Source organism: Eleutherodactylus coqui, chromosome 7 (genome assembly GCF_035609145.1).
Source record: "Eleutherodactylus coqui strain aEleCoq1 chromosome 7, aEleCoq1.hap1, whole genome shotgun sequence".
Lineage (NCBI taxonomy): Eukaryota > Metazoa > Chordata > Amphibia > Anura > Eleutherodactylidae > Eleutherodactylus > Eleutherodactylus coqui.
The window spans coordinates 173,052,196-173,076,019 of NC_089843.1; the positions used below are offsets into that span (position 1 = coordinate 173,052,196).

Here is a 23,824-nt window from a genome sequence, read left to right on the forward strand (position 1 = left end):
GACCATTTATCTAATTACACCATCAATCTTGACTTTCTTATGGTAACCTCCTTCAGGAATACCAAAGTAAACCTTTGGTTTAGCCGAATTAGATAGTCTATTAAAGGCTTTGTCTCATCTTGGCAACTCTTGTTTGTATGCCCTATTAGGTCATAATTATGACTTGTTCAATTTTTTTTCTAATTGTTTGTATGCAAATACATACAGATAAAGCCGTTAGTCATTCATTAGGACCACCCACTGGACTCCTAAGCCCAGAGTGAGTCTAAATAAATGCAATTTTAGTTATACTGAATGTCTTCACACAAAGCTATATATCAGGTTACCTCCCCCTGTTCTATATCCTACTACTAGCAGATCAGATTGTATGTTCGACATGTTAGGTTCCCTTTAAAAATAAAAACTGTTACTGGAATAGTCTTATTCCCATTAGCGCATTTTACAGAATTCCTAGCAAAGTTGGAGGACATAATCACATTTATGAAGCAGCCCTAATTATAGGACTAGCACCATACAGCAGAGCTGAGAAGCGACATGTAAAACCCTTACAGTACATGCAGTTCTGTCATTTTCCCAGTCCTCAGTTGTCTACTACAAGAGTATTACTAGTGCGTTCAGAATCTATAATCTAATAATTCCCTTTAAACCCATATTCCTCGGAGCATGCAAATTTACACCAAATATCTGCTGTTTCCTTTCCCCTCTGGAGCTCCTTAAAGCCCCAGTGATTTTCAGAAGCCTATACTTGGCTCACTTTAATTGCTCATCAGGTTTATCCTGGACAGAAATGTGATGTACATGAAATTTCTGCATGTAAGATGAATTTGCAGTTTTTGAGAGATTTCGTTTTTTGCCTGCTGTCACATCACAAATCGGCTTGTGCGGCACTCATCCTATTTTACAGTCCTTGGCCAGTTGTGTGCTTCAGTCATGCAGAGAATGAATTTGGAACTATGACTTCGGAGAGTTTGGAATGAACTCCAGAATTCCGCAGTGAATTCCCAAAACATCTTGGCCCATTTGCTAAGGCCCTAAGGAAGATGACAGTTTTGATTATATTGAAATGTTGTTAATGTATATTTTCATTGTAGACTGTAGCAGTGGCTCATACATAAGACAGTAGTGGTCTCGATTAGCTTCCTCAATTTCCTTGAACTCATTCCAATTATTCTCTGAAATGATCTGTGTTTTTTCCCCAGTTTTCTATGTAATCATCATACTCACTGATCTAATAAAGCAAGTAATAGGATGCAGCATTCTAGCTGTAGCCAGCACTACATCTCAATCCAGTTTTTAGTGCTGGGAGACGAGATTCCAGAGAATGCATGTACCAGTAAAACACGTTATTTTGTATCTTGTGTTTTACTTGTGTATAGCCAATTATAATGAATGTATATACTGTACTTCCAAAGCACAAAATAAGGCAATGTTCACACTAGAGTATTTTCGACTGATCTAGCTCTATCAAAACCGGAAATCAGAAGTGAAAAGCATCTGTAAGATTTTCACTTACATCCATTTTGTAGTGGTGTCTCTACAAGATCTCTGAAGGTGTCCTGTGTCATCTGGCACCAAGATCTCAGTGGCAGATCCTTTACATCCTGCAATCTTCAAGGTCCCCATCAAAACTAAATGAAGCAAACTAGTTTTTCTGCCACATTATAGAGATTCTTGTTCAAATTGAGATTTGGGGAATTTGGAGGCCAAGACGGCACCTCAAACTCTCGTTATGTTCCTTAAACCATTCCTGAACAAGTTTTGCAATGTAGGGTGCATTATCTTGCTAAAACAGGCTACTACCATTAGGAAATACCGTTGTCATGTAGGAGGATCCTTGGTCGACTCCAGTGTTTAGGTAGGTGGTACGTGCAATGTGGCAACCATATAAATGCCAGGATTTTCCAGCAGAACCTTGCCCAGAGTATTGCATTGCCCTCATTGGCTTGTCTTTGGCAGTGGAGAGGGGTCAACTTAGCAATTTGTGCTTCCACAACCCTTCTGTGGCATCAGACCACTCAGACTTGCCATTGCTCCCTTTGGCATTGTTTGCTGACTCACATTTCTTCCCCCATGTTGATTGGTTGAGTATGTACTTGTCTACTAAGTATACAGCAATCATGACAGGCACTATATTAGATTTTCCAAATGTCTCTTATGACAGGAATTTTTGTTAACATTATGCCACCCAACTTTATCATGACCCAAGTGACCGATCCGTGAATAATCTCCCCAAAGTACCGTAGGAATACATTATAATAGATGAACGCAGATGCGTATAGCTGTATTCTCTGCAGAATCCTATAGAAGGACATAGCTGGATTTCCTCTTTCCCTCTCACTTACAGCTTAATGATAATTGCTGTACTTTTGAGTTATGGCAGCCCATTAAAACATATATTCAGTGGCTCAATATTGATCAATGATTAGTAGTCATTTTATCCTTTAATCAATTAAAAGCTCAGGCAAAGAAACATATGCCTCCCTATATTAATAAAGACTGCTAGTGCTCATCATGTTATATATATATATATATGTGTGTGTGTATATATACATAAACATATATATATATATATCTGTGTGTATGTGTATATATATATATATATATATATATATATATATATATATATATATATATATATATATAATAGACGTGGCTGGCAGATTTTAACCCAGGTGGCAGGCACATAACACTGGCCTATGAGTAGCAGCCCAACCTTAGGGTATGTTCACACATGGCAGATTTGCTGTAAATCTTCAGCAGTAAATCCACACCAAAATCAATGTCAAAATCTGCAGCAAAAAGGTGCAGATTTTGAAACAGATTTTTGGTGAGAATTTGCTGCAGATTTTTCTAGCTGGCTGAACCCAACCAAACTATAGCCATATGAATTACTGGTAAAATTGGTGGCCACTATTTCCCGCAGGTAGCCGTGGTTTGGCCGTGTGCAGCCAGCCCCACCACGCCCTTCCACACTTAAGGCTGATTTACTTGCAACGATTATCACTCAAAATTCGTCCAAATGACAGCTTTTGAGTGATAGCCGTTGCGTGTAAATGCGCGCCCATCGTGCACTTACCGTGCACTCTTTGTTCATCACTGAGTTCAGCTCAGCATAAAATCCATCATCCCTGATAAGAGGGCCGGCATGCTGTGTTCTCCAGGGCAGTGCTGATAGCATTGTATGCAGCCAGCAGCCCATGGCAGAACAAAAGCTATGTATTTAGAGAACAGACCACCCGCTGTTCTCTGAATACATGCAGATGAAAATAGTTAGCTACTAATGGGCTGATTATCTTAGAACATATTTATCTATCTATCTCATATCTATCTATCTATCTCATATCTATCTATTGTATCTACCGTATCTATCTTCTCCAAATTGTTGAAATCCACTGCATTTAGCATATGACTGAGAATAGGACAGATATTGGCTGCCTAGACATGGTACAGTATGTGTGAGAATGGCAAACAATTCCTCTTATATTCTGTTTGATCATTTCAGTCTTCATCACAAAGCATTTCCAATGTTCATTCTTCACACATACGATGCTCTTAGCATTATGTTTTTGTATTAAAAATTTACACCACATCTAAATTTAGAGAATTACTTGACAACTGATAGCTGAAACATCTGTTATTTTCCATTTTAACATTTGCATTTGATAAACTATTACAGATGAAGTGTGCTATAAAATGTTTGTTGGTAATTTGACAAGTTATACATCATTCTATGTAATTAGATGATATTGAGCAATTCATTAATGTTGACTGTTAGGAAAGTTGTGGGAGTTGAACAACGATAATGTTTCTAGATATAATAAGGCATTTAGGTCTAATTCACTGGCATAGTAGGAATTCTTATAGAGATTTACCTTATGTTTCTTATGACCAAAGAAGACTTATTTATAGGGTTACAGAATGGCAATTGTGACAATAAGCGATTAATCACTCCTCAGGATCGCCATCTGTCCTCCACTAGATGGGTGGTTGAACCTCAGTAACCCAGGTCCACGCTAGAATTGGTAGTAAAACTCAGGAAGTCCATTTATTGTGGCGGTAATAATAGATAACAAATCCTAGACTCTTGTTTTAGTTACAGTAAACACATAAATAACATAAATCTTAGCTGTCATAGAATAACAATTCTCTCTAACACACTGGTCTAGCACCACAACACATCATAACAATGTCCGTGATATCGTACCTAATCAGGGTGTCAGTCTAGGAGGCATCCTCCCCTGTCAGACTTGTGGTATTTCCACCATTTGGTCCGCACCAGACTTCAGGCTTGCAGCCCTCTCAGATCTTTCCAAGCTATCTGTCTCTCCCAGAGAGTCGCTCCCAGCAGCAGTGTGACTGGAGGTTTTAAATCCTCCAACCTGCCATACATTTCTCTATTGTACAGTAATTCTGTAGCTCAGCATGCAATGCAGCATGCCACAATTATTGTCAGTAAGATTTGTGTGAAATCAGAGACATAAGGAGGTACAGAAGGGCCCCATGCACCTCTATGGATGCCTAATAATGGAGCCATATTGCAGTCGTTTGCATGCAGCATAAAGAGATTCCCTCTTAAAGGGAATGTATCACCTATATCACCAGTGGCATACTGGTAGGGGGTGCAGAGATTACGGCCACACCCGAGTCCTGGAGATTTCAAAAGGACCAACACTGTACATAATTCTTGATAGTTTGGAGGCCCTATTACAGATTTTGCATTGGGGCCCAGAAGCTTCCTATGGTCAAGAGATTATTTTGACTGCCATTATGGAGTCGGGAAGAAATTTTTTACCTCATCTGGCTATTTGGCTTCTGCCTTATTGGGTTTTTTTTCACCTTCCTCTGGATCAACAAGAGTGGGGGGTGGGAGTGGAAACAGGCTGAACTGGAGGGATATTGTCTCCCTTCAGCCTAACATAGTATGTTACTATGTATGTTATATCTCTGGTTGTCACACTGGTTACCGACCAGTTTTGCACATTCTTCAGAAAAATATATGACAAACCTTTCGCTTCGTTTGATTATTGTAGACACCCAACAAGGCCAATAAAGCAGCAAGATAACTGCACATCTTTTCCTCCTTTCCATACCTGTAGGGATTATTTATCAGGTATATTGTACGAGGTCTTAATGAGTATTATGCATTTGATGGACCCCATTACCTTTTGCTGAGTGTGGCATGGCAACATTCTCCCTAACTTCGTTATCACAGGAAGACCAGCTGCTACATTGTTATGTAATTAGTATGAGCCAATTAGTTTTTCAGCTTGTCATACTGGATTTCTGCTGTTTTAGCAACTAAGTGACATTCTTGTCCATACTTATTCATGAATTCGATAAAAGAAGCCGCCATGAATCTCAATATTGTAAAAGAGAGAGGATCCTAGTGCTTCTACATATGTATATGATTAAGGCACTTCCCTGTCGTAATTATCATATAATTATTATGTGTGCATTAATTATGGATGTGCACACAGTATGTAGAGCTTTGATGATTAAACATATATTTTTAGAGCCTCAGTAAAGTCACTGACACATTTAATAACAGTATAATCATGGTTAGTCTTAAGCCGCGATGAGCAGATTGATCTGCTGCGATTATCAAGTAATGAGAGGCACTTCTGTGCATGAAATATCATATTAATGCTCTCAAATTGATTTCAACTGGACCTTAAGATAAAACTGAAGACAAGATGTATCTCAATGCACTTGAGTGACCAAATCTTGGTGGTGACAACCACCTAAAATGCCTTCATTACAGTATGTTTTTTGGTATCATGTTTTACAACTATTGATATAGTTTTGTCCCATTACAGTCATTATCTTTGAACATTCTTTTCAACTATTTCTAAAGTACGACTTTCTTGGAAAGATATTTTTTGATACTAGACAGGTAGTAATCTCAGATAACAACCGCTAATGGCAGCTATTGACACGTGACTGCTGAATAACTATAAATTGTTATATATCACATGTCTTCTTCTCTTCTACTGCTGGGACATAAGATTTAAAGTAGTTCTTTCATTCTATCCGTGAACCAGAAGCCTCGGTATAAACATTGCTATATATCAAACCCAGATGAGGGCTTGTTTGATATTGTTCTGCAGATCATGAAACTGACAAAGGCAGATAAAACATGCACATTTTTTTCAAAATGTTAAAGTCTTTGGGAACTTACTTATAAAACTTTTTAACTATGGATCAGAAGTTTTTAGAAGGATTATCCAATTTGGAAAAGTACTATCCATATACGTAGGGCACGTATACAGAAGGTGGACAAAAATATGGAAGCACTGTACAAAATGCTTTTCTTAACATCGGTTTCTACATTTCTTATTGAAATATGACTTATTTGCCCATGTAACTTAAGTGGAAGTAATATGACACAGATGCTGCCGGGCAGAAGTGAACATCTGCCCGAGCAATAGAGTTCCATTGGTCAGGGATTTGAGCCACTCAGTGGCTGTTACCAGCTAGCTCCCAAAACCACCCAGAGCAGGGCAAGAGGTGAAGTAAAACCAAATTTGGCTGGGAAGCTATCACCCAAGCAGGGGTCAAAAGAGAAGCTCTGTCCTAATGATTAAAATCCCATGCATTTCGTACAGTGTTTCCATATTTTTATCTACAAAAGAAGGCATTTCTCTGTTTGGGACCCAAAATTTTTTCAAGAAATTCATATCCAGCAAATCAGTGTATTCCACAGATGACCAATTTATTTCTAAGGACGTCTTATAATAAATTTTCTCCGATGCTGCATCATGCATCACAATCATCTTATCCATCGGAGATGATATTAATGAAAGGGGCTTGTGCTAACTGGAAATCTCCTTTAATTAATGCACTTATATAAAAAGGCACCAACCTTTGGAGAGATGATTACTTTTGGCCTCATGTTTCAATTAGATGAAAAGAGGTCTTTCACTCATAGTAACCAATCCAGGTTTCATTTTTTTCTGTGCCATTAAGAAGATGAAAGCAGATTTCAGATTGGTGTCTAAAGGCAACTTGTGCCTTGATCATCAAATAACACCGGAGTCTTGCCAGCGTGCTTGTACAGGGCGCTCAATATACCAGTCACATTGCAGGGATCCATCCAACACGTTCACTGGATATTTCTACCAAGTAGCTAGCAGAAAATGAATGCACCAGGGAGACAAGCTAATATGCACCATTCGCTTTTTCATTAAGCACGATTTCTGTTCATCAAGACTCTAAATTAATCTTGAAGTTATTTACCTCTTCTACAGGTTTACATTTGTTTGTTAATGTTCCCGTAATTCTTCACTGCTTTGAATTAAGGAACATGAAATAACAGGGGGATTGTCATTCAGAGAGTCATGTGCCTATATGAATGGAAAGGGGGAAATAAATGAGGATCTACTGAACGCACATTCTATCAGGACTGATAAGCTCCATGATCCCTGTTAGTAACAAAATAGGGTTCTGCTTGACGGGTTGAGCATTTACAAATGAAAAATATAAACTAAACCAATTTTCCTATGTAGACAGACCCATTAAATAGTCAATGAAGAAAAGACATTTTGACTTAACTTTTTTAATTAACCTTTTCCAATGCACTGTCTGACCTCTGAAGACATTATGATTTAAGACTGTACAGCTCCGATGTTGGTAGATGTCCGTTGGGGTTCTCTTACTGTATATTGCCAGCCTCTCTGCTGTCGGAGCCTATCCAACGTGTCACCTCATGTAGTACTGGCTTTAGCCAGCAGATAGCGCCGTTGTATAACGGCAGAAAAGAGTAAGCCCCCTAGGAAAACTAGAATACAAATTGGATTGGAAAGGGTTAAAGTTTTCATGGTTTGGAATCAAATGTTGGTTATTGGGACTGGAGGTGAACAATGAGAATTTCACAATAGAAAGGCATTTGCTAACTTTAGACTTCATATTAATTTGCCTTTAATTTAACCTTTTTGATTTTCATTATAATTTATTTTACATTTTTATTTCATTCATATGATTTTTTGCTTCCTTTGTTTGTTTCTTTCTTTCCTTTCTTCCTGTTAAGGCCCGATTTTCCCTCTTTCACCCCGAACTAATGAACAGAAAACACCGAAGGAGTTTGCATACCCTTGTAAGTTTTTGTTTGTTTTTCCTTTTTACATTTTGTTATTATTGCCATCATCATTTTTATGTTTTGCTTGGCTTTATACCTTCCTAGAAGTCATTGTACATGTGATCTGCAAACTGCACCTTGATTACTCCATCAATTTTATCATAATGTGTGTAACCTTGTTTAGTTATTTGCTATTACCTTTTATCCATTACCCTTAAATTTTACTTCTTTCCAACAAAATACAACAATCCCTTTGGACACCACAGTCATGTTGGCAAACAAGTGAAAGGAAAATGTCACACTGTTGACATGAACTAGCAATAGCAAAGGCAGATTTTGATTTCTGCTATGGGACCCATTCTGCTTTCTTTACACCTCTACTGAGCATTTCAGTTGCTGCAATACCTTGTGCCGCAATACCTTAAAGGGGTTGTCTCGCGAAAGCAAGTGGGGTTAAGTACTTCTGTATGGCCATATTAATGCACTTTGTAATATACATCATGCATTAAATATGAGCCATACAGAAGTTATTCACTTACCTTCCCTGCGCTGGCGTCCCCGTCTCCATGGCTCCGTCTAACTTCAGTGTCTAATCGCCCGATTAGACGCGCTTGCGCAGAAGGGTCTTCTGCCTTCGGGTCTGCCCGGCAGCAGCAGCGTTCTGGCTCCGCCCCCTTCTACGCATCATCGCGTAGCTCCGCCCCATGACGTGTGCCAATTCCAGCCTCCTGATTGGCTGGAATCGGCACACATGACGGGGGCGGAGCTAAGTGATGACGCGTAGAAGGGGGCGGAGCCAGAACACCGCTGCTGCTGAAGGCAGAAGACCCTTCTGCGCAAGCGCGTCTAATCGGGCGATTAGACGCTGAAGTTAGACGGAGCCATGGAGACGGGGACGCCAGCGCAGGGAAGGTAAGTGAATAACTTCTGTATGGCTCATATTTAATGCATGATGTATATTACAAAGTGCATTAACACTTTCCAATCCAATTTGTATCCTGGTTTTCCTAGGGGGCTTACTCTTTTTCTGCTGTTATACAACAGCGCTATATACTGGCTAAAGCCAGTACTGCATGGGGTGACACGTTGGATAGGCTCCGACAGCAGAAAGGCTGGCAATATACAGTAAGAGAACCCTGACGGATGTCTTCCAACATCGAAGCTGTACAACTTTAAATCATAATGTCTTTAGACGTCAGACAGTGGATTGGAAAGGGTTAATATGGCCATACAGAAGTGCATAACCCCACTTGCTTTCGCGAGACAACCCCTTTAAGTGCCATCTGTCTAATTAGACAACCTGATAAACTTATGGTAGAAAGAGGGAAGTTCATAAGTTGAGTTCTCAGGGACAGTGGCTGTAGAGATGGGCCAGAGGTATCTACATGTGCTTATCCACAGTGTTTTGATGCATTTTGAATATAAAAGCTCAGACATCCATAAGAACACTTCTTATCAGTTGTACCAGCCAAGTGACCAACGTTATCAATAGATACTCATAGAGCTTGGCATCCTATAGTGGTCTGAGAACTTGACAAAAGTAGCAAATATAACCATACCTGGAATATCCAGCAACCCTTACAACACATCCACTATGCAGTACACTATTTACTATCCATTAGCTCTTAACAGATTAATACAATGAAGGATACATAGCCAACAGACATTCATAGGTTTGCCTTTTCTTAGCACCTTCCTTATCACCTCAAGTCCAATACGTGAGGCTTATGAATGTTTACTGCAGATAAAGATGATCTGCTGGTTAATAAAGAATGGTATGCAATTATTGTACTGACCATTACCTGTTACCAAGAACGCCCCTAATAGACTATTTATAGGGAAGAATACTTTAATTGTGGCTAAATATTGTTTTATGAATAGATATTGTGTAGCAAATCATACATTTACATGATATGATGGCAGGAACCGAAGATGTAAAAGTGGAGGGCTACATTATTGATGATTTCTTAACATCTATCTTGTTCACATTTTCCTGTCTACGGCCGAGCGTAGCTTTACTGCACTGATATCGCTTTGAGTTATTCATTAAATCATATTGTAGAAAATTAAGCTGTCTATTGAATTGAAATAATCTCTTTCATCTATAGTGGTTACAGTACAGGGGAATCATGGACGTATGTTGAGGGATGTACAAGTTGTAGGTGTAAAAGAAGACATATAGCCTCCTATTTTATAGCATTGAGACCTACTGTATGTAGTACAATTAGAGAGACCCTTACATTTCTTGCATGGTAGACATGAGCTTGGGTATCGCAACCAATTGCCAATGAAAAAGGCAGATGTATACAAATTGTGCTGGAGATTAAGTGCTCATTCACAGGAGCGTATTGTCACCATGTAATACGTACATGTATATCCCATGCATAACATATGGTGAATGGAGGCAATGAGAGTCAATAGACTTTCATTCTTCCATACATACTTGTATGTGGGCACCGTGCGGATATGCAGGAGAAATAAATCTTATATGGGCTGTATATGAAAGGCTGCCTATACGCATCCCCGCTCTGAACAGAATGGGGAATTAAAAAAAAACACACTGCGCATGTCCGGGACGTGTGATTCGTAGGCATGCACAGTGCCATACACAGCCCATACACGGTTCTGCCGGCAGCATGAATGGGCTGTAATGTATACAATGCTGCGGGAGACCACCATAATCATTTGTCATTGGTTTTCCTACTACTTAAAACTGCTTCAAAACCACTCTGTATGTTCTGGTTACTGCTGATCAGGACATGTGACTGCTGCAGCCAATCACTAGCCACAGCAGTGATCTTCTATTGGGTGCAGCAACCAGGAAGCACAGAGTGGTTGTAAAGAAAGTTTAAGTAATGGGGAAACCCCTTGAAGGCATTAATGTATATGCATTTTACACACTAGGACACCTGCAGCCTAGAATATTGTGCTTAGGTTGCACATACAGGCTCTATGGTAGGAGTTCACCTATTAATCTATTTTTTGGGAGGATATGAGGCTACAGTCTCATGAAGTATTCATCTTGGAGCTACAACATGTCTGAAATGGTTTTTAGGGAACAATGCAGCCATTAACTATAAAATAGTCAATAACCACTTAAATCGTTAGTGAGCCGTAGCCAGCCACAGCTTTCGTCCGCATAGCGGCTACATCTCAGCCGTGCGGCAGCTGCTCCATGAACACTACATGGGACCATACTCCAACTTTTTGTCATTTATTCATAATTTGTAATAGTTATTTCCTACTGCACTGTTCATGATCACCACCTACCATCAGCTTTGTATAACTAGTTGTGCCGGCCGGATGTATACAGAATCAACCTTTAATGTTTCTTTGCTTGGAAACATTTCTCCCTGCAGGAGTTTCCACAACAGAAATAAACTAGAATACAGTAGACACAATTTAATAGAGAAGGTTTTTAACTATATCAACACATGGATCTAGAATGTGCCAGCTGCCATTTGCATTGAATTAGTTTTGGAAGGAAATGCAGAGTAATAGCCCTCCGATAATATTCTCTAAGGTACGGTCATAAACCAGTTGTAAATGCAGTTCAGATGGCTTCTACTAAGCACCGGCCATCTTCTGGCTCCCTATTGCACAACATGTTCACTAATGATACTTGTGTCATATGTTCTGTCCCCTTGAAAAGCACTGTTCATGTTTTTGATAGTATAAACCATACTGCTCTAGACGTACCGGCCAAGATGACGCTGTTTTCATTGTCAGACGCCTGTCAGTTGTAAAACAAGTCTAGTTAAAAAGAACAGACATCAATATTCATCTTGAAATGTTTAATTTGTAACTTCTGACTTTATTTCTAAAGCGCCTTCACCACAGAAATTCCACCACATTTACAGAACAAGCCACGAGGAAGAGATTCCTAAAGTCTCCTCTATATGCTGCAGACAATATCTGCAATGAATGTGCAGTGTTTCTGAAATCTCCATCATATCTATCTATGATATAGATTCGGCGTATGATATTCAACCCTTGAAATACAAGAGTTAAATCCCCCATCAGATCGAAAATTGTGCAAAATCCATTTAGTTGCAGATTTGGCCGTTGCGGTTTTCCAGTGTAGTTGCTGCAGGTTTTCCATTGCAGAATGCCCACAATGATTACATGCCACGTGTAGGTGGCCTACTATACTGTATTGTGGACAATGGAGCCTAAACTGCTGAAAAAGTTGGTGGCATGGAAATTCTAAATTTTACACACACAAATTACTTATTAAGCTCCCCATGGTCCTATGGCTCTATCCTATAGCACCTCATCATTTTGCAGAGATATTCATATTTTTTAGCCCCTGAATAAGGCCTCTATACTGCAGGCTGCCATGGAGCAGGGGTTCAGTGCCCACAAGTATACAGGGGCCCTTTGTCTCTGAAATAATCCCTTTTTTTTGGTTGCAAAATTCTAGTGTTTTACCAAGGCATCCACTGCCAATCATTGCCTGTAAAATACCTTCTAGTCTACTGGTAATTGTATGTACAGTTGGTTCACTCACATGTAAGAATCCAGAAGACTTCAACCAATGAAATTCTGGACAAAGTTAGGAAGAACCAATGAAATTAAAACTTAGAGGGGCTGTCCCAGCGACAGAATCATACTTCTCCATGGACTATGTATTGGTATTGTAGCTGAACCCAAGTCTAGTAAGGGTGCAACAATGCCAAATACAGGGTATGTGTTCTATTGATGGACAACCCCTTTAATTCATTACTATGCACTGGTGTATAGTTCATTTATTCACAAGTTTTCAGTGTGGAGGTATCTTTGAATAATGTGTAACATCCCAATAAACTATCATTCTAGCAGGATCCAGGGGCGTAACTATAGGGGATGCAGGGCATGCGGTTGCACCCAGGCCCAGGAGCATTAGGGGCCCCATAAGGCCACTTTTCTCCATATAGGGAGCCCAGCTCTATGAATAAAGCATTATAGTTGTGGGCCCTGTTACAGGTTTTGTATTGGGGCCCAGGAGCTTCAAGTTACGCCTCTGGCAGGAACCATCCAAAGAGGAAGGAAACTATAGGGAATGTTCTTAATTTACTTTCGCAGTCTATATATATATACAGGCTATAGCCTGAAAAACTGTCAATTGTCTGTTGGAGGTCTGCATTAAAATTGAAAGAAAATATGTGTGTGTATATTATATATATATATATATATATACACATATATACATACACATATGTATATATATATATGTGTATATATATATATATATATATGTGTATATATATATATATATATATATATATATATATATATACACACACACGCACACATTTTCTTTCAATTTTAATGCAGTCCTCAAACTTTAAAGTTTACTTGTACTTATATACTTTAAGGTTTGCCAACAGATTTCAGTGCAATTTCATGGAAAATAGTTCCCTGTTTCTGTCCCATTATTGGTTACTAATAAAATATTGATTTCCTCATCTAAATGTTGTATCTGTAGTATTCCACTTGTTAAATTGATTTAATTAAATACATATATTGTGCAAAAGTGAAAAAAAAAACATTGTATTGTATACTGTAGACATACAGTAGTATCCCCAGACAAACCTATGTGTAATGGTTGTACATTAGACTGGTAGGAATGTATGTGAGACATAATCTACCATTATGTAAGTTGAGAAGTTCAATCATCTAACAGTTTAGAAACCCATTGCCTTCCACTAACATCTATGTTCTTACCTCCTCTAGCTGCTCCAAGTTCGGACAATGTTGCACTTTATGTTGGCATCGTCATTGCTGTGATCGTGTGCCTCGCCATCTCTGTCATCGTAGCTTTGTTCGTCTATCGAAAGAACCATCGAGGTTTTGAGTCGGACATAATTGACACTTCTGCACTGAATGGTGGATTCCAAGCTGTCAACATTAAAGCTGCGAGACAAGGTGAGTGAAGAGAGAAGAGTTGGCTTCACAAATGTCAAGTGTCCCAGATTTCTGTGGGACAGGAATCTCCATAGTTACAGTAAATGTAAACTGTCTTTTTTTTCTCCATTGCTCTATTTGTTGTTATATTAGTAGGAGATCTGCTAGTTGCTGTTTGTTGCTAATTCCTACATTATCTGTAGTGATGTTTTCTGAAATAGGTTTCAGATTGGAACACTCCCTGGACCTCCCTATTCTGATTACTAAATCCAATACTCACAATGACCTTAAATAACCAGAAACAAATCCAAAAGACCCTTTGGCAACCGTGAAACATATTAAAACCTTCTTAAATTATGTTATGTTACTTATGTGTTGAGGCCTAACTGCTAAAGAGAGATTTCAGTGACAACACACAGTATCTAGTTCTGACTTCTGGTAGTTGAAGTGTTGTAATGACCTTTTATGGTTGGGGTTCCAAATTACCATCTATACCATTATCCCCATACACAGGTTTATTACAAATGTTCCTCCTAATTTGAAACCCTCATAACTCATGTTAAATGACACTCCAATACATAATTCCGGTATCAATGGAAGCTCAAAAAATTTTATTGCACAACATTAAAAATGTTTTCCATGTCAGTGGTGTTCAGTGTGAGCCCCCTTTGTCACTTGACACATCGAGTCTGTAGTCAACTTCCTGCCATACATGTTGTGGTGCATCATGATTGGCTGATGCTTCTAAAGATACTATGAGACTATCGGTTTCCATTAGAATTTGAATACTTTTGCAGAAAGAATGTCTCCTCTCTTTGTCGCCCAGTTTTAGAGCCTGCAACAATTGCAATGGATAGGAATAACATTGCAAATGTTTGCGCAGAATCTTCCACACAGTCGCCTATGGAACGTCCAATTCTCTCCTTGCTCCAATGGTGGATTTTTGAGGACTTCATGTGAAACTTGCACGCACATGCTCCACTGTTTGCACACTTACTGGTGGACAGCCAGATGATTTTCGCTTAAAGATGCAAACTTTTTCCCTTAAGATTGGAGTACCACTTATGAATTGTGCACCCACTGGGTGGATCTTCACCAAACTTTGCTTGAAAATGACGTACCACACTAATAACAGACTAGTAGACATGAAAATCAAGAAAAAAATGCTCTACTGTCTTCGCTGGCAGCTATTTTGTCTCATATTTCCCTAGCGATGACTATAGCAGAATATAACTTTTTGGTCTTGGTTTAGCAAAACTGTCTAACAGTAAGCTTATCCTTGCTGCCCATAGCAGCCAATGAAAATGCAGCTTTCCTTTTACTTCTGCAAATAAAAGCTGCACTGTGATAGGTTGCTATTCGCAACACAGACATCTTACTGTTGGACAGTTTTGTTAAATTAAAATTTTTGAATTTGTTTCCATTGATGTCAAAGATATGTATCTGAATGTCATTAAACATGAGCTATGAATCTCAAATCAGGAAGATCATTTGTAGTAACCCTGTATACAAACATAAAGGCCACTATTCAATCCAGTGAGGAAGTAGTTATTGTTGTATTTGGGGATTTGGATCCGTAGGTTAATGCAAGGCCTTGCGAGTGTTAATGGCTAAGTAGGTAAAATGTTATATGATTATGACATATTAGTGATGTCTACATCGGATTATAATGGATTATAATGCTCTGTGTGTAAGGACGCTGCTCCCATGGGACAATTGAGGTCCGGCGTACAATCATAAATATTATTTTGTAGCAGTTATGCTGCATTGAGGGCTTAGTCACATGCGTGCATCGGTGCCCGTGTGACTGAGCCCTTACTGCACGAGGAAGTAGGCCGCAGTTCAGGACGGACGTCTCTCTGCAGCGTGGGAAGAAAGAACATGTGACCGGCTCCATTGCCGGTCATGTGTTCTTTCTTCAGCACTGCGGGGAGTCGTCCGTCCTGAAGTGCGGCCGTCTTCTTCGTGCAGTAAGGGCTCAGTCACACGGGCACCGATGCGCGTGTGACTAGGTCCTGAAGAGAAATGATAAACACATTGATAATGATGTAGAAGTCATGTGCCCTGCTGCTACCTAGGAGGTCCGTGGTACGTTGAAGATGTATATGTTGGCAAGGGATGTCTTTCAACAAGAAAGTGTATTTGGAGTGGAAGAACATTTTTAGAGTACTGTCGCTTTAAGGCTGCCTGCACACAGCTGGATTTGCATTGTGAAATCCGAAGTGGGCATCTGCCACCGGATTCTGCAGCAAATACCTTCCATAGCATGCTATGGAAAAGTGTTTTTTCCTGCCCACGAAACCAATTGCGTTTTTCCACTCGCAGGGGAAAATTCACAGCATGCTCTATTTCTAGGTGGATTCCGTGCAGTCAATGGAAGCTGTCTGACCCGCAGGCCTTCAGCAATCATCATTGCGTAAAGGCCGCGGGATCCGCATCATCACCTGGCAACGGCGCGGCATAATCTGTACTGCACATGTGCACCGGCACATCCGCAGTACAGAATAAAGAATCCGGACAGAAACACAGGGTCACCGGCCAAACACAGGGTCAGATTCCGCTGCAGGATCCTACATGTGGAATCTGTCCTGTCGTATGTAGCAGGCTAAGAGGCAGAGTTTATGCCACAAGTCTATTATGTAACACTAAAGTGCCCGAACCCTCCTATGTGGCGGCAAGGAGAAAGTTATGTGTGCAGCCTAGCAGAGAGCAGCTTTTGGCATGGATCTGCATGTGGAATTTACCTTGTCAATGGAAAATCACGTTCATGCATTTCAGCATCAAGAAGTAAGAGATTGCACATAGGGAGTGGGGGGCCCAAGTTGACCCTCTGCAACTGGTTCCACGCGCCTCTGGCTTTGCTTCTGATTTCAATGAAAGTGTATCTGACAGTCAACGGCTAAGATGCCAGTTTTCCTTTTAAAGTAGACCAAGTGGAAGATTTTGAAAAGGATGTTTGTGGAAATTATTGGTGTTGTCTCCAGCTGCCATACTGCGTTGCTGAGTTGGCACTAAATTGACTCCAGTTGTGTCAGATTTGACAGCTAGCTTTCTCTCACATCTGACAGAACAATCCATGCGGTCCAAAATTTGAATAAGGAATATTTTTCCTTTCCAATCACACTTCTATATCTTGTTTATGGGAAGATGTCATTGTCAAAGAGAAGAACAGCCACGACTATTACTGTACATCTACTGAAGCGCTCCTCCCGGATTATGTTTGTAGGAATAGCAAATAGCTGTTAGTTTCCACATTGAGTCGGAATATACATGAAATGTGAATATGTGCCATATGTGTCATCACGGAGCAAAAACACAAGACTGCGGAAAAGAACATTCGTAAATGTCGCGTGCTTCATTTATGAAAGCCTTAATAAGCAAATTACATTTCTTCATCACATAATGGCTTTCAGGGGAAGTACTGTAAATTGAAGATGAACAGCAAGTACTAAATCTTACTGACGGTTTTCTTTCCCGTAGTGCACACTATCAGGAAACTTCTTAATTCAATCTGCTGGTTACATTCCAAATAGCAAATGCTTATTAGACACAACCAAAGCTGTATTTACTATAGCCATCTACATAGTCAATGGACTCATTTCTTCACTTAACTTCTTTACTTGGATGACTAGGAGACATACATGTTTTTCGTACCTTGCCATACAGCACATACGGTGTATAATACATATAAATACAGGGGGTGGACAAAAATATGGAAAACCTCTACGAAATGCATGGGATTTTAATAATTAACACTGAGCTGCCCTTTTGACCCCTTCTTGCCTGAGAGCTTTCCCACCAAATTTGTGTTTACCTCACCTCTTGCCCTGCTCTGGGTGGTTTTGGGAGCCAGCTGGTAGCAGCAGCTGAGTTGCTCAAACCCCTGACCAATGGAACCTTGTTGCTCAGGCAGATATCCACTTCTGCCCGGCAGCATCTGTGTCATATTACCACCACTTAAAATCGGTCTCTACATGTCTTATTGAAATATGATTCGTAATGCCATGTAACTTAAGGCATGCATTTTGTATGGTGTTTCCATATTTTTGTCCACCCCCTGAATATATAGGCACAGGATGGCACAAATTGATTGGCATATGCACAGTATATAGCACAGCCATCACTAGCTACCGGAGACACACATGAACTTGTTCCTTGCAGCTTCCATTGAAGACAGATTTACTAGACTGATCGACATCATGTAAGTTCTATTGCAAAACCAATAACAATCCCTTGCCTACTGTTTTTGTACTGTGATATAAGACTCTGTGTGTATTCATTTATCCATCTGGTGTCTAGGCAAGTTTAAGTTCCTAGGGCTAGCGGAATAAAAGCAAGTGTTTACAAGAAAAAAACAAAGAGGCAAACTCTCACTTGTTAAAGAAAACGATGGCAAATGTTTTTGCGCATTTTCCCTTCACTTCCCGCTAATTCCGTCATGCAGTGATTTATGTAGCGTACATGGCCAACCTTAAGCTCATTATAATCACAGGCTGCTATTGTATACATGGAAAGACGTAATGATATATTTCTACGCTGACATCATTTTTAAATGAACGTGTTAAGCCTCTCATCATGGTTTTCCTTTTGTCTTCAGACCTCCTGGCAATCCCTCCGGACCTAACATCTGCAGCAGCAATGTACAGAGGGCCTGTTTATGCTCTGCACGATGTCTCTGACAAGATCCCAATGACCAATTCTCCTCTCCTTGACCCTCTTCCTAATTTGAAAATTAAAGTATACAACTCTTCTGGTGCAGTAACACCTCAAGATGATTTGTCAGACTATGCATCAAAACTTTCTCCTCAAATTACACAGTCCTTACTGGAAAATGACACTTTAAATATGAAGAACCAAAGTCTTGCAAGACAAACAGACCCCTCATGTACCGCGTTTGGAATATTCAACTCACTAGGTGGACACCTGATCATTCCCAATTCAGGTAGGTGAAGGAACATTTTCCATGCGAAATACTATTGATGACCTATCCTCAGGCTAGGGTCCACTGCGCACTACACACAGGGATCAGAGTAGTAGCTGCTGCTCTGACCCGTATGTTGTGGCTGGCATATGCAACTGCAAGTACAACGCTTATTGAAATCAATGAAAGCTCCGCATGCAGTTACAAGTGCCGGCCACTACACGGGGGGTCAGAGCTGCAGTCTCTACTCCATATTGACAGCGAATGCCCAATCAGCTGATTAGACCCTTCCCTGATTAACTATTGATGATCTAACCTCAGTATTTTACTTGGACAAACCCTTTAATGGCAGTGCAAAAATAAAAACTCAAAATGTGTGAATAGTAAACAGTTTGGGATGGGATTAAATGCTTAACTTTTCCCAACACAATGTGAAATATTCTGTGCTAGTTTCCATAAAACAGATAAAAACAAGCAAGCTTAGTACTGACCAATAATAGAAAGCTCATGATGGCTCTGGCTAGCACTGAACCCAGTGATCTTTGCTTTGTTGCAATAAAACAAAGAGTTCAAAAACCCAACTTTTCTTCATCGTCCGCTTCCATTGTACATGCTGTTAGGATGTAAGAGTAAATATTTCTCTAAAGGAGAAGCAAAAAATATATTTCCTTTCTAGCCTTTTCCGAACATTTTACCTTAGACCAATTATTTTCCTTTTGAGAGCCATAAGTAGGGCTTCAATTGCCATGACAACATTTCTCATCTTGGCTTCGAGAACTTGAATCCAACGTTGCCCTGTAAAAAGAGTTCTTTTTATGGAAACATGAATGGAAGGTTGACACATAAATTGCCTGCCTTCCCCTTACAAGTATCATTTCCTATTATTTAATTGATTTGTCTATTTGTTTCTTTTATCTCCTTATTCTTTAGGAGTGAGCTTGCTGATTCCTGCTGGGGCTGTTCCTCAGGGAAGAGTTTATGAAATGTATGTGACAGTGCACAGGAAAGAGAACATGAGGTAAGTCCCCAAGCACAAATGTCCTGGCTAATCTGAAAAATCATTGCAGCAACATTGGTGGTCAATTCTTCTCCAAAGAATAGAAAATCCATGCCTTTGATGTGGACTTGAAAGACCTTGTTAGTTAGCTGTAGCTTTTACTTTTCAACATATTGCATTTTCTTGTCGAATCTGTCAAATTGAGAAACTAACCCCAATTAGTTATGCAGTATCGGTTATGAAACTGATGATGTGACGGGGCTTTGTGTAAGAATAAGTATGATGCTATCAGGATTTAACACAACAGATGTAAGAGAGAAAGAAAGCAAAGAGTTACTGAATATTAGTGAAGAACCCAGCATAGATCAAGATACTTTAACCATTTCCAATCCACTGTCTGACGTCTAAAGACATTATGATTTAAGGCTGTACAGCTCCGATGTTGGAAAAAGTCCATCGGGGTTCTCTTACTGTATATTGCCAGCCTCTCTGCTGTCGGAGCCTATCCAACGTGTCACCTCATTAAGCATTGGCTTTAGCCAGCATATAGCACCATTGTATAACGTCCGAAAAAGAGTAAGCCCACTAGGAAAACCAGGATACAAATTGGATTGGAAAGGGTTAAGGGATTATTTGAGATTAGATTATCATGACTGCCACACCTGTCCATAGGTTGTGTGTGATATTGCAGCTCAACCCCATTCAGGCACAAACGATGGATTGATGTAGCCCTGTTTCTGGATGAAGACAGCCATTCTTTTCTAATTCTGTATAATATATTTAAAGGGGTATTCTCATCTTAACTAGTTATAGCCATAATTTCAATACTCCTCCATGCAAGGCAACTAGGATAGCTGGCAGTACGGAAACAGCCAAATAGGGTGTCTTATGCTGTTTTATTAAAGGGGTTTTCCAAGCAAAAACTATTGATGACCCATACTCAGGACATGTCATCTATAATTAATCACTGGGCACCTGCATCTCGGGATCACTGGCAATGAGCTAATCAGATTGGAGTCAGGAAGGATTATTTTTCCCCTAAATAGGGAAAATTGGCTTATAACTCATTGTTTTTTTCCCCCCTTGCTCTGGATCAACATTAGGGGGTAATAGGCTGAACTGGATGGACATATGTCTTTTTTCCGTCTTACATACTATGTAACTATGTTACCTGGGCCACTGTCAGTGCATCATAGGGCAATGGAAGTGCCCTGGCTGTCTGCACTCTCATTGAAATCAATGGAAGCCGAAGCTGGCTCTTTACCCAATCAATTGTTGCCAACATCGCCATGTTTATGAGTACCACATGCTCCCATGCTTCCTGTAAGAGAAACGTTAGTAAAACCCCCTGATTTCGGCAGGACTAGACGACCATCTTACGTCTGTAGAGGCTTCCCAACCCTCCCACAAGGGATAATGTTGGAGGAAAGAAAGATCAGGCACTTGAATATCCATGCCTGATCCTTTTGTTCTGAGGGGAAATAAGCCACCACCAGAGGTGACTGCCAGCGTCTTACTCCCATCTTTCCATTGAAAACATATGCATGCTCATCAGAACTGAGCATTCATGTGTATAGGGGGTCAGCCAACAGGTATTGAAAGCATATTTTTTCTGCTGATTGACACCCTTCTACTGAGGTTAGCTAGTAATCTGATAAACAATCTAAATAGACTGGAGGCTTTGACCATGGTTATGACAGTGATACAGTATACTCTAAATCAGTGATCTACAATCATTCACCACAGTTATGGAGCAACAGATCGTAGACTACTGCCCTAGATAATAATGGTAACATCTTACCGCTCCTTTAAAGGATTCGGACCCACAATGGAGGCTTCTATTCACTGATTGCAGTTTGGGATTTTGCTATGATTCACAAGGTGAAATAAAGAGAACAAATAAGGGTCTGTGTCTGTACTGTAAATGAAATGTGCGAGTGTGGCTGAGCGAATAAAGGGAAAGTGGAAACTTTTGATGTCCATGGGAACAAAGGAAACTGAAATAGAAAAATGTTTTAAATTAATTTCCACTATAGTTCACCTTCACAGTCATTGACACAATGCACTTGTTGATTAAAGGATTTCTTCTGACAAGACTGGCTGGGCTGATGAGCTGATAGTCTTGTTATGTTGTTTTCAATCTCAAAGGACAACCTCAAATCTCCAAGGCAGCCTCTTAGTTAATTTTTTTCTCTTACGATTTGCTGTATGTACTTCTGTATACCGTCATTATACGGATTACAGAATTACTTCTTATTTTTAGAATGTGGCCTCATGATGAATGCTGGGTTATAGTCGTCACCTTGACATCTACCTTGGACAGATGTTTATGTGAAGCTCAAAGTTACATTGCTTTATGAAATGTAATAACATTACATGTTTTAGGGTTTGTTTCTTCTTATTACATATTTTGTGTTACATATTTTTTGCCTTGGCCTGTCTATATTACCCCGATTGGAGAAATATTTCAAAAGTGTATTAAAAAAATGACATTTGTTCCACATAACGATCACTACAAGTGTATGTGCGCATCATGGATGGATGGAAAGACTGACCTATTTGAGGTCCAAAGTATATTAATATCTTGTTATTTGACTTTAACCAAACTTTAGTCCATCACGGAAAACGGCCATATACTTACTGACTAAGGAGTGCAGATAGCTGCATCCTCTCACCATGCAGGCAGCAGACTACCAAAATGAGGGAGCTAATTACACCTGTGCAGGACACCGATGAGACAGCCACTCACACAGCCTCTTAATATAGAGGGGGTAGCTGCTTGGTGTGATACATGTAGTGCACCATGCAGACCAGCAACCTATTAATGACACCATAATAGTTCGGCAGGTTGGCCTGCACTTCAAACAGTGAACCACATTGATACTGCCACCCTGGGCTCCCCCTGGTGTTTTAAAGCCACACTGCATGTGAATGATAGATAATAAATCCAAGGCATTAGTGGGATTTTGGCCAAGATACATCAGCTCACTAACCGCGTCAAGGTTCCTTGCATGTAGTGGGTCCTTATACTACTATAAATACATCACAGAAGGGGAAATATAAAAACGATCACAGAAAATGGCCATATACTTGCTAAGGAGGGCGGAGAGCTGCATCCTCTCACCATGCAGGTAGCAGACTACCCAAATGAGGGAGCCAATTACATCTGTGAGGGACACCCATGAGACACCTAACTTTAGTGAATAAGAGGGTATTTCAGCTATCAACTTTTATAACCATGGTCATTTTGTACCTGCATATTATTGCACATGCCCAGCCACCTCTTCACACAACTTCTCCCCATAATGGTCATACTGCTTGGGAGGGCTGCATCATTCTAGTGATTGGTAGAGGCAGCATTTCCACTTCAAAATATGGACCATATGATATTGTATGGAGCCAGGGTAGGAGACTAGTGTCACCATGGCTAATGTCTCTAACTCCTATCTGGCTGCACTACAGTGAATGATGGGGGACTTAACGTAAAGGCTGGTCTCTGATTCTGGGAATGATGTTATAGTATAGTGTGGTGCAGGTTCCCCAGTGGAAAGAAGCTCTAGGAGTCAGGAAGGGGGTAACAACAAAACAACTCACATTTATTGTAGCTTTCGATGGCATATAGGGTGATATTTAAAACAGCCTGTTTCCCAACATCAGATTCCAGAGATAGTCACAGGAGGTACCGCTGCCTACAATAAAATTCTGTACTGCTTATCCAGGTTTTACACTAGGGCCCTGGGATAATTCTTGCCATATTGTACTTGGCACCTTGCTCTTCCTCAAACCCAAGAATAAGGCTGCATGAGGACTGATGTTGATTCCTCTAACCATCTGTCTGCACTTGTTGCTACACCTCCAACTCATGTATTCTCCTTTCTCAAGCTTATGGAACTCCACAAGGGCTTTTATAAACTTCTGGGGTCCTTCAAGCAGCATAGAGCTTGGG

The 23,824-nt window shown here is 40.1% G+C and overlaps 1 protein-coding gene across 2 annotated transcripts in view; it reads left to right on the forward strand.

Annotated features, from left to right (window-relative positions):
* UNC5C (unc-5 netrin receptor C) overlaps window positions 1-23,824 on the forward strand; it is a 358,450-nt gene that overhangs the window by 298,580 nt on the left and 36,046 nt on the right. For both annotated transcript variants that reach the window (XM_066574021.1, XM_066574023.1), the window contains 4 exons: window positions 8,027-8,092; window positions 13,790-13,981; window positions 18,558-18,902; window positions 19,812-19,899. In XM_066574021.1, the coding sequence (XP_066430118.1) occupies window positions 8,027-8,092; window positions 13,790-13,981; window positions 18,558-18,902; window positions 19,812-19,899 (691 nt within the window). The remainder of the gene's footprint in view (window positions 1-8,026; window positions 8,093-13,789; window positions 13,982-18,557; window positions 18,903-19,811; window positions 19,900-23,824) is intronic.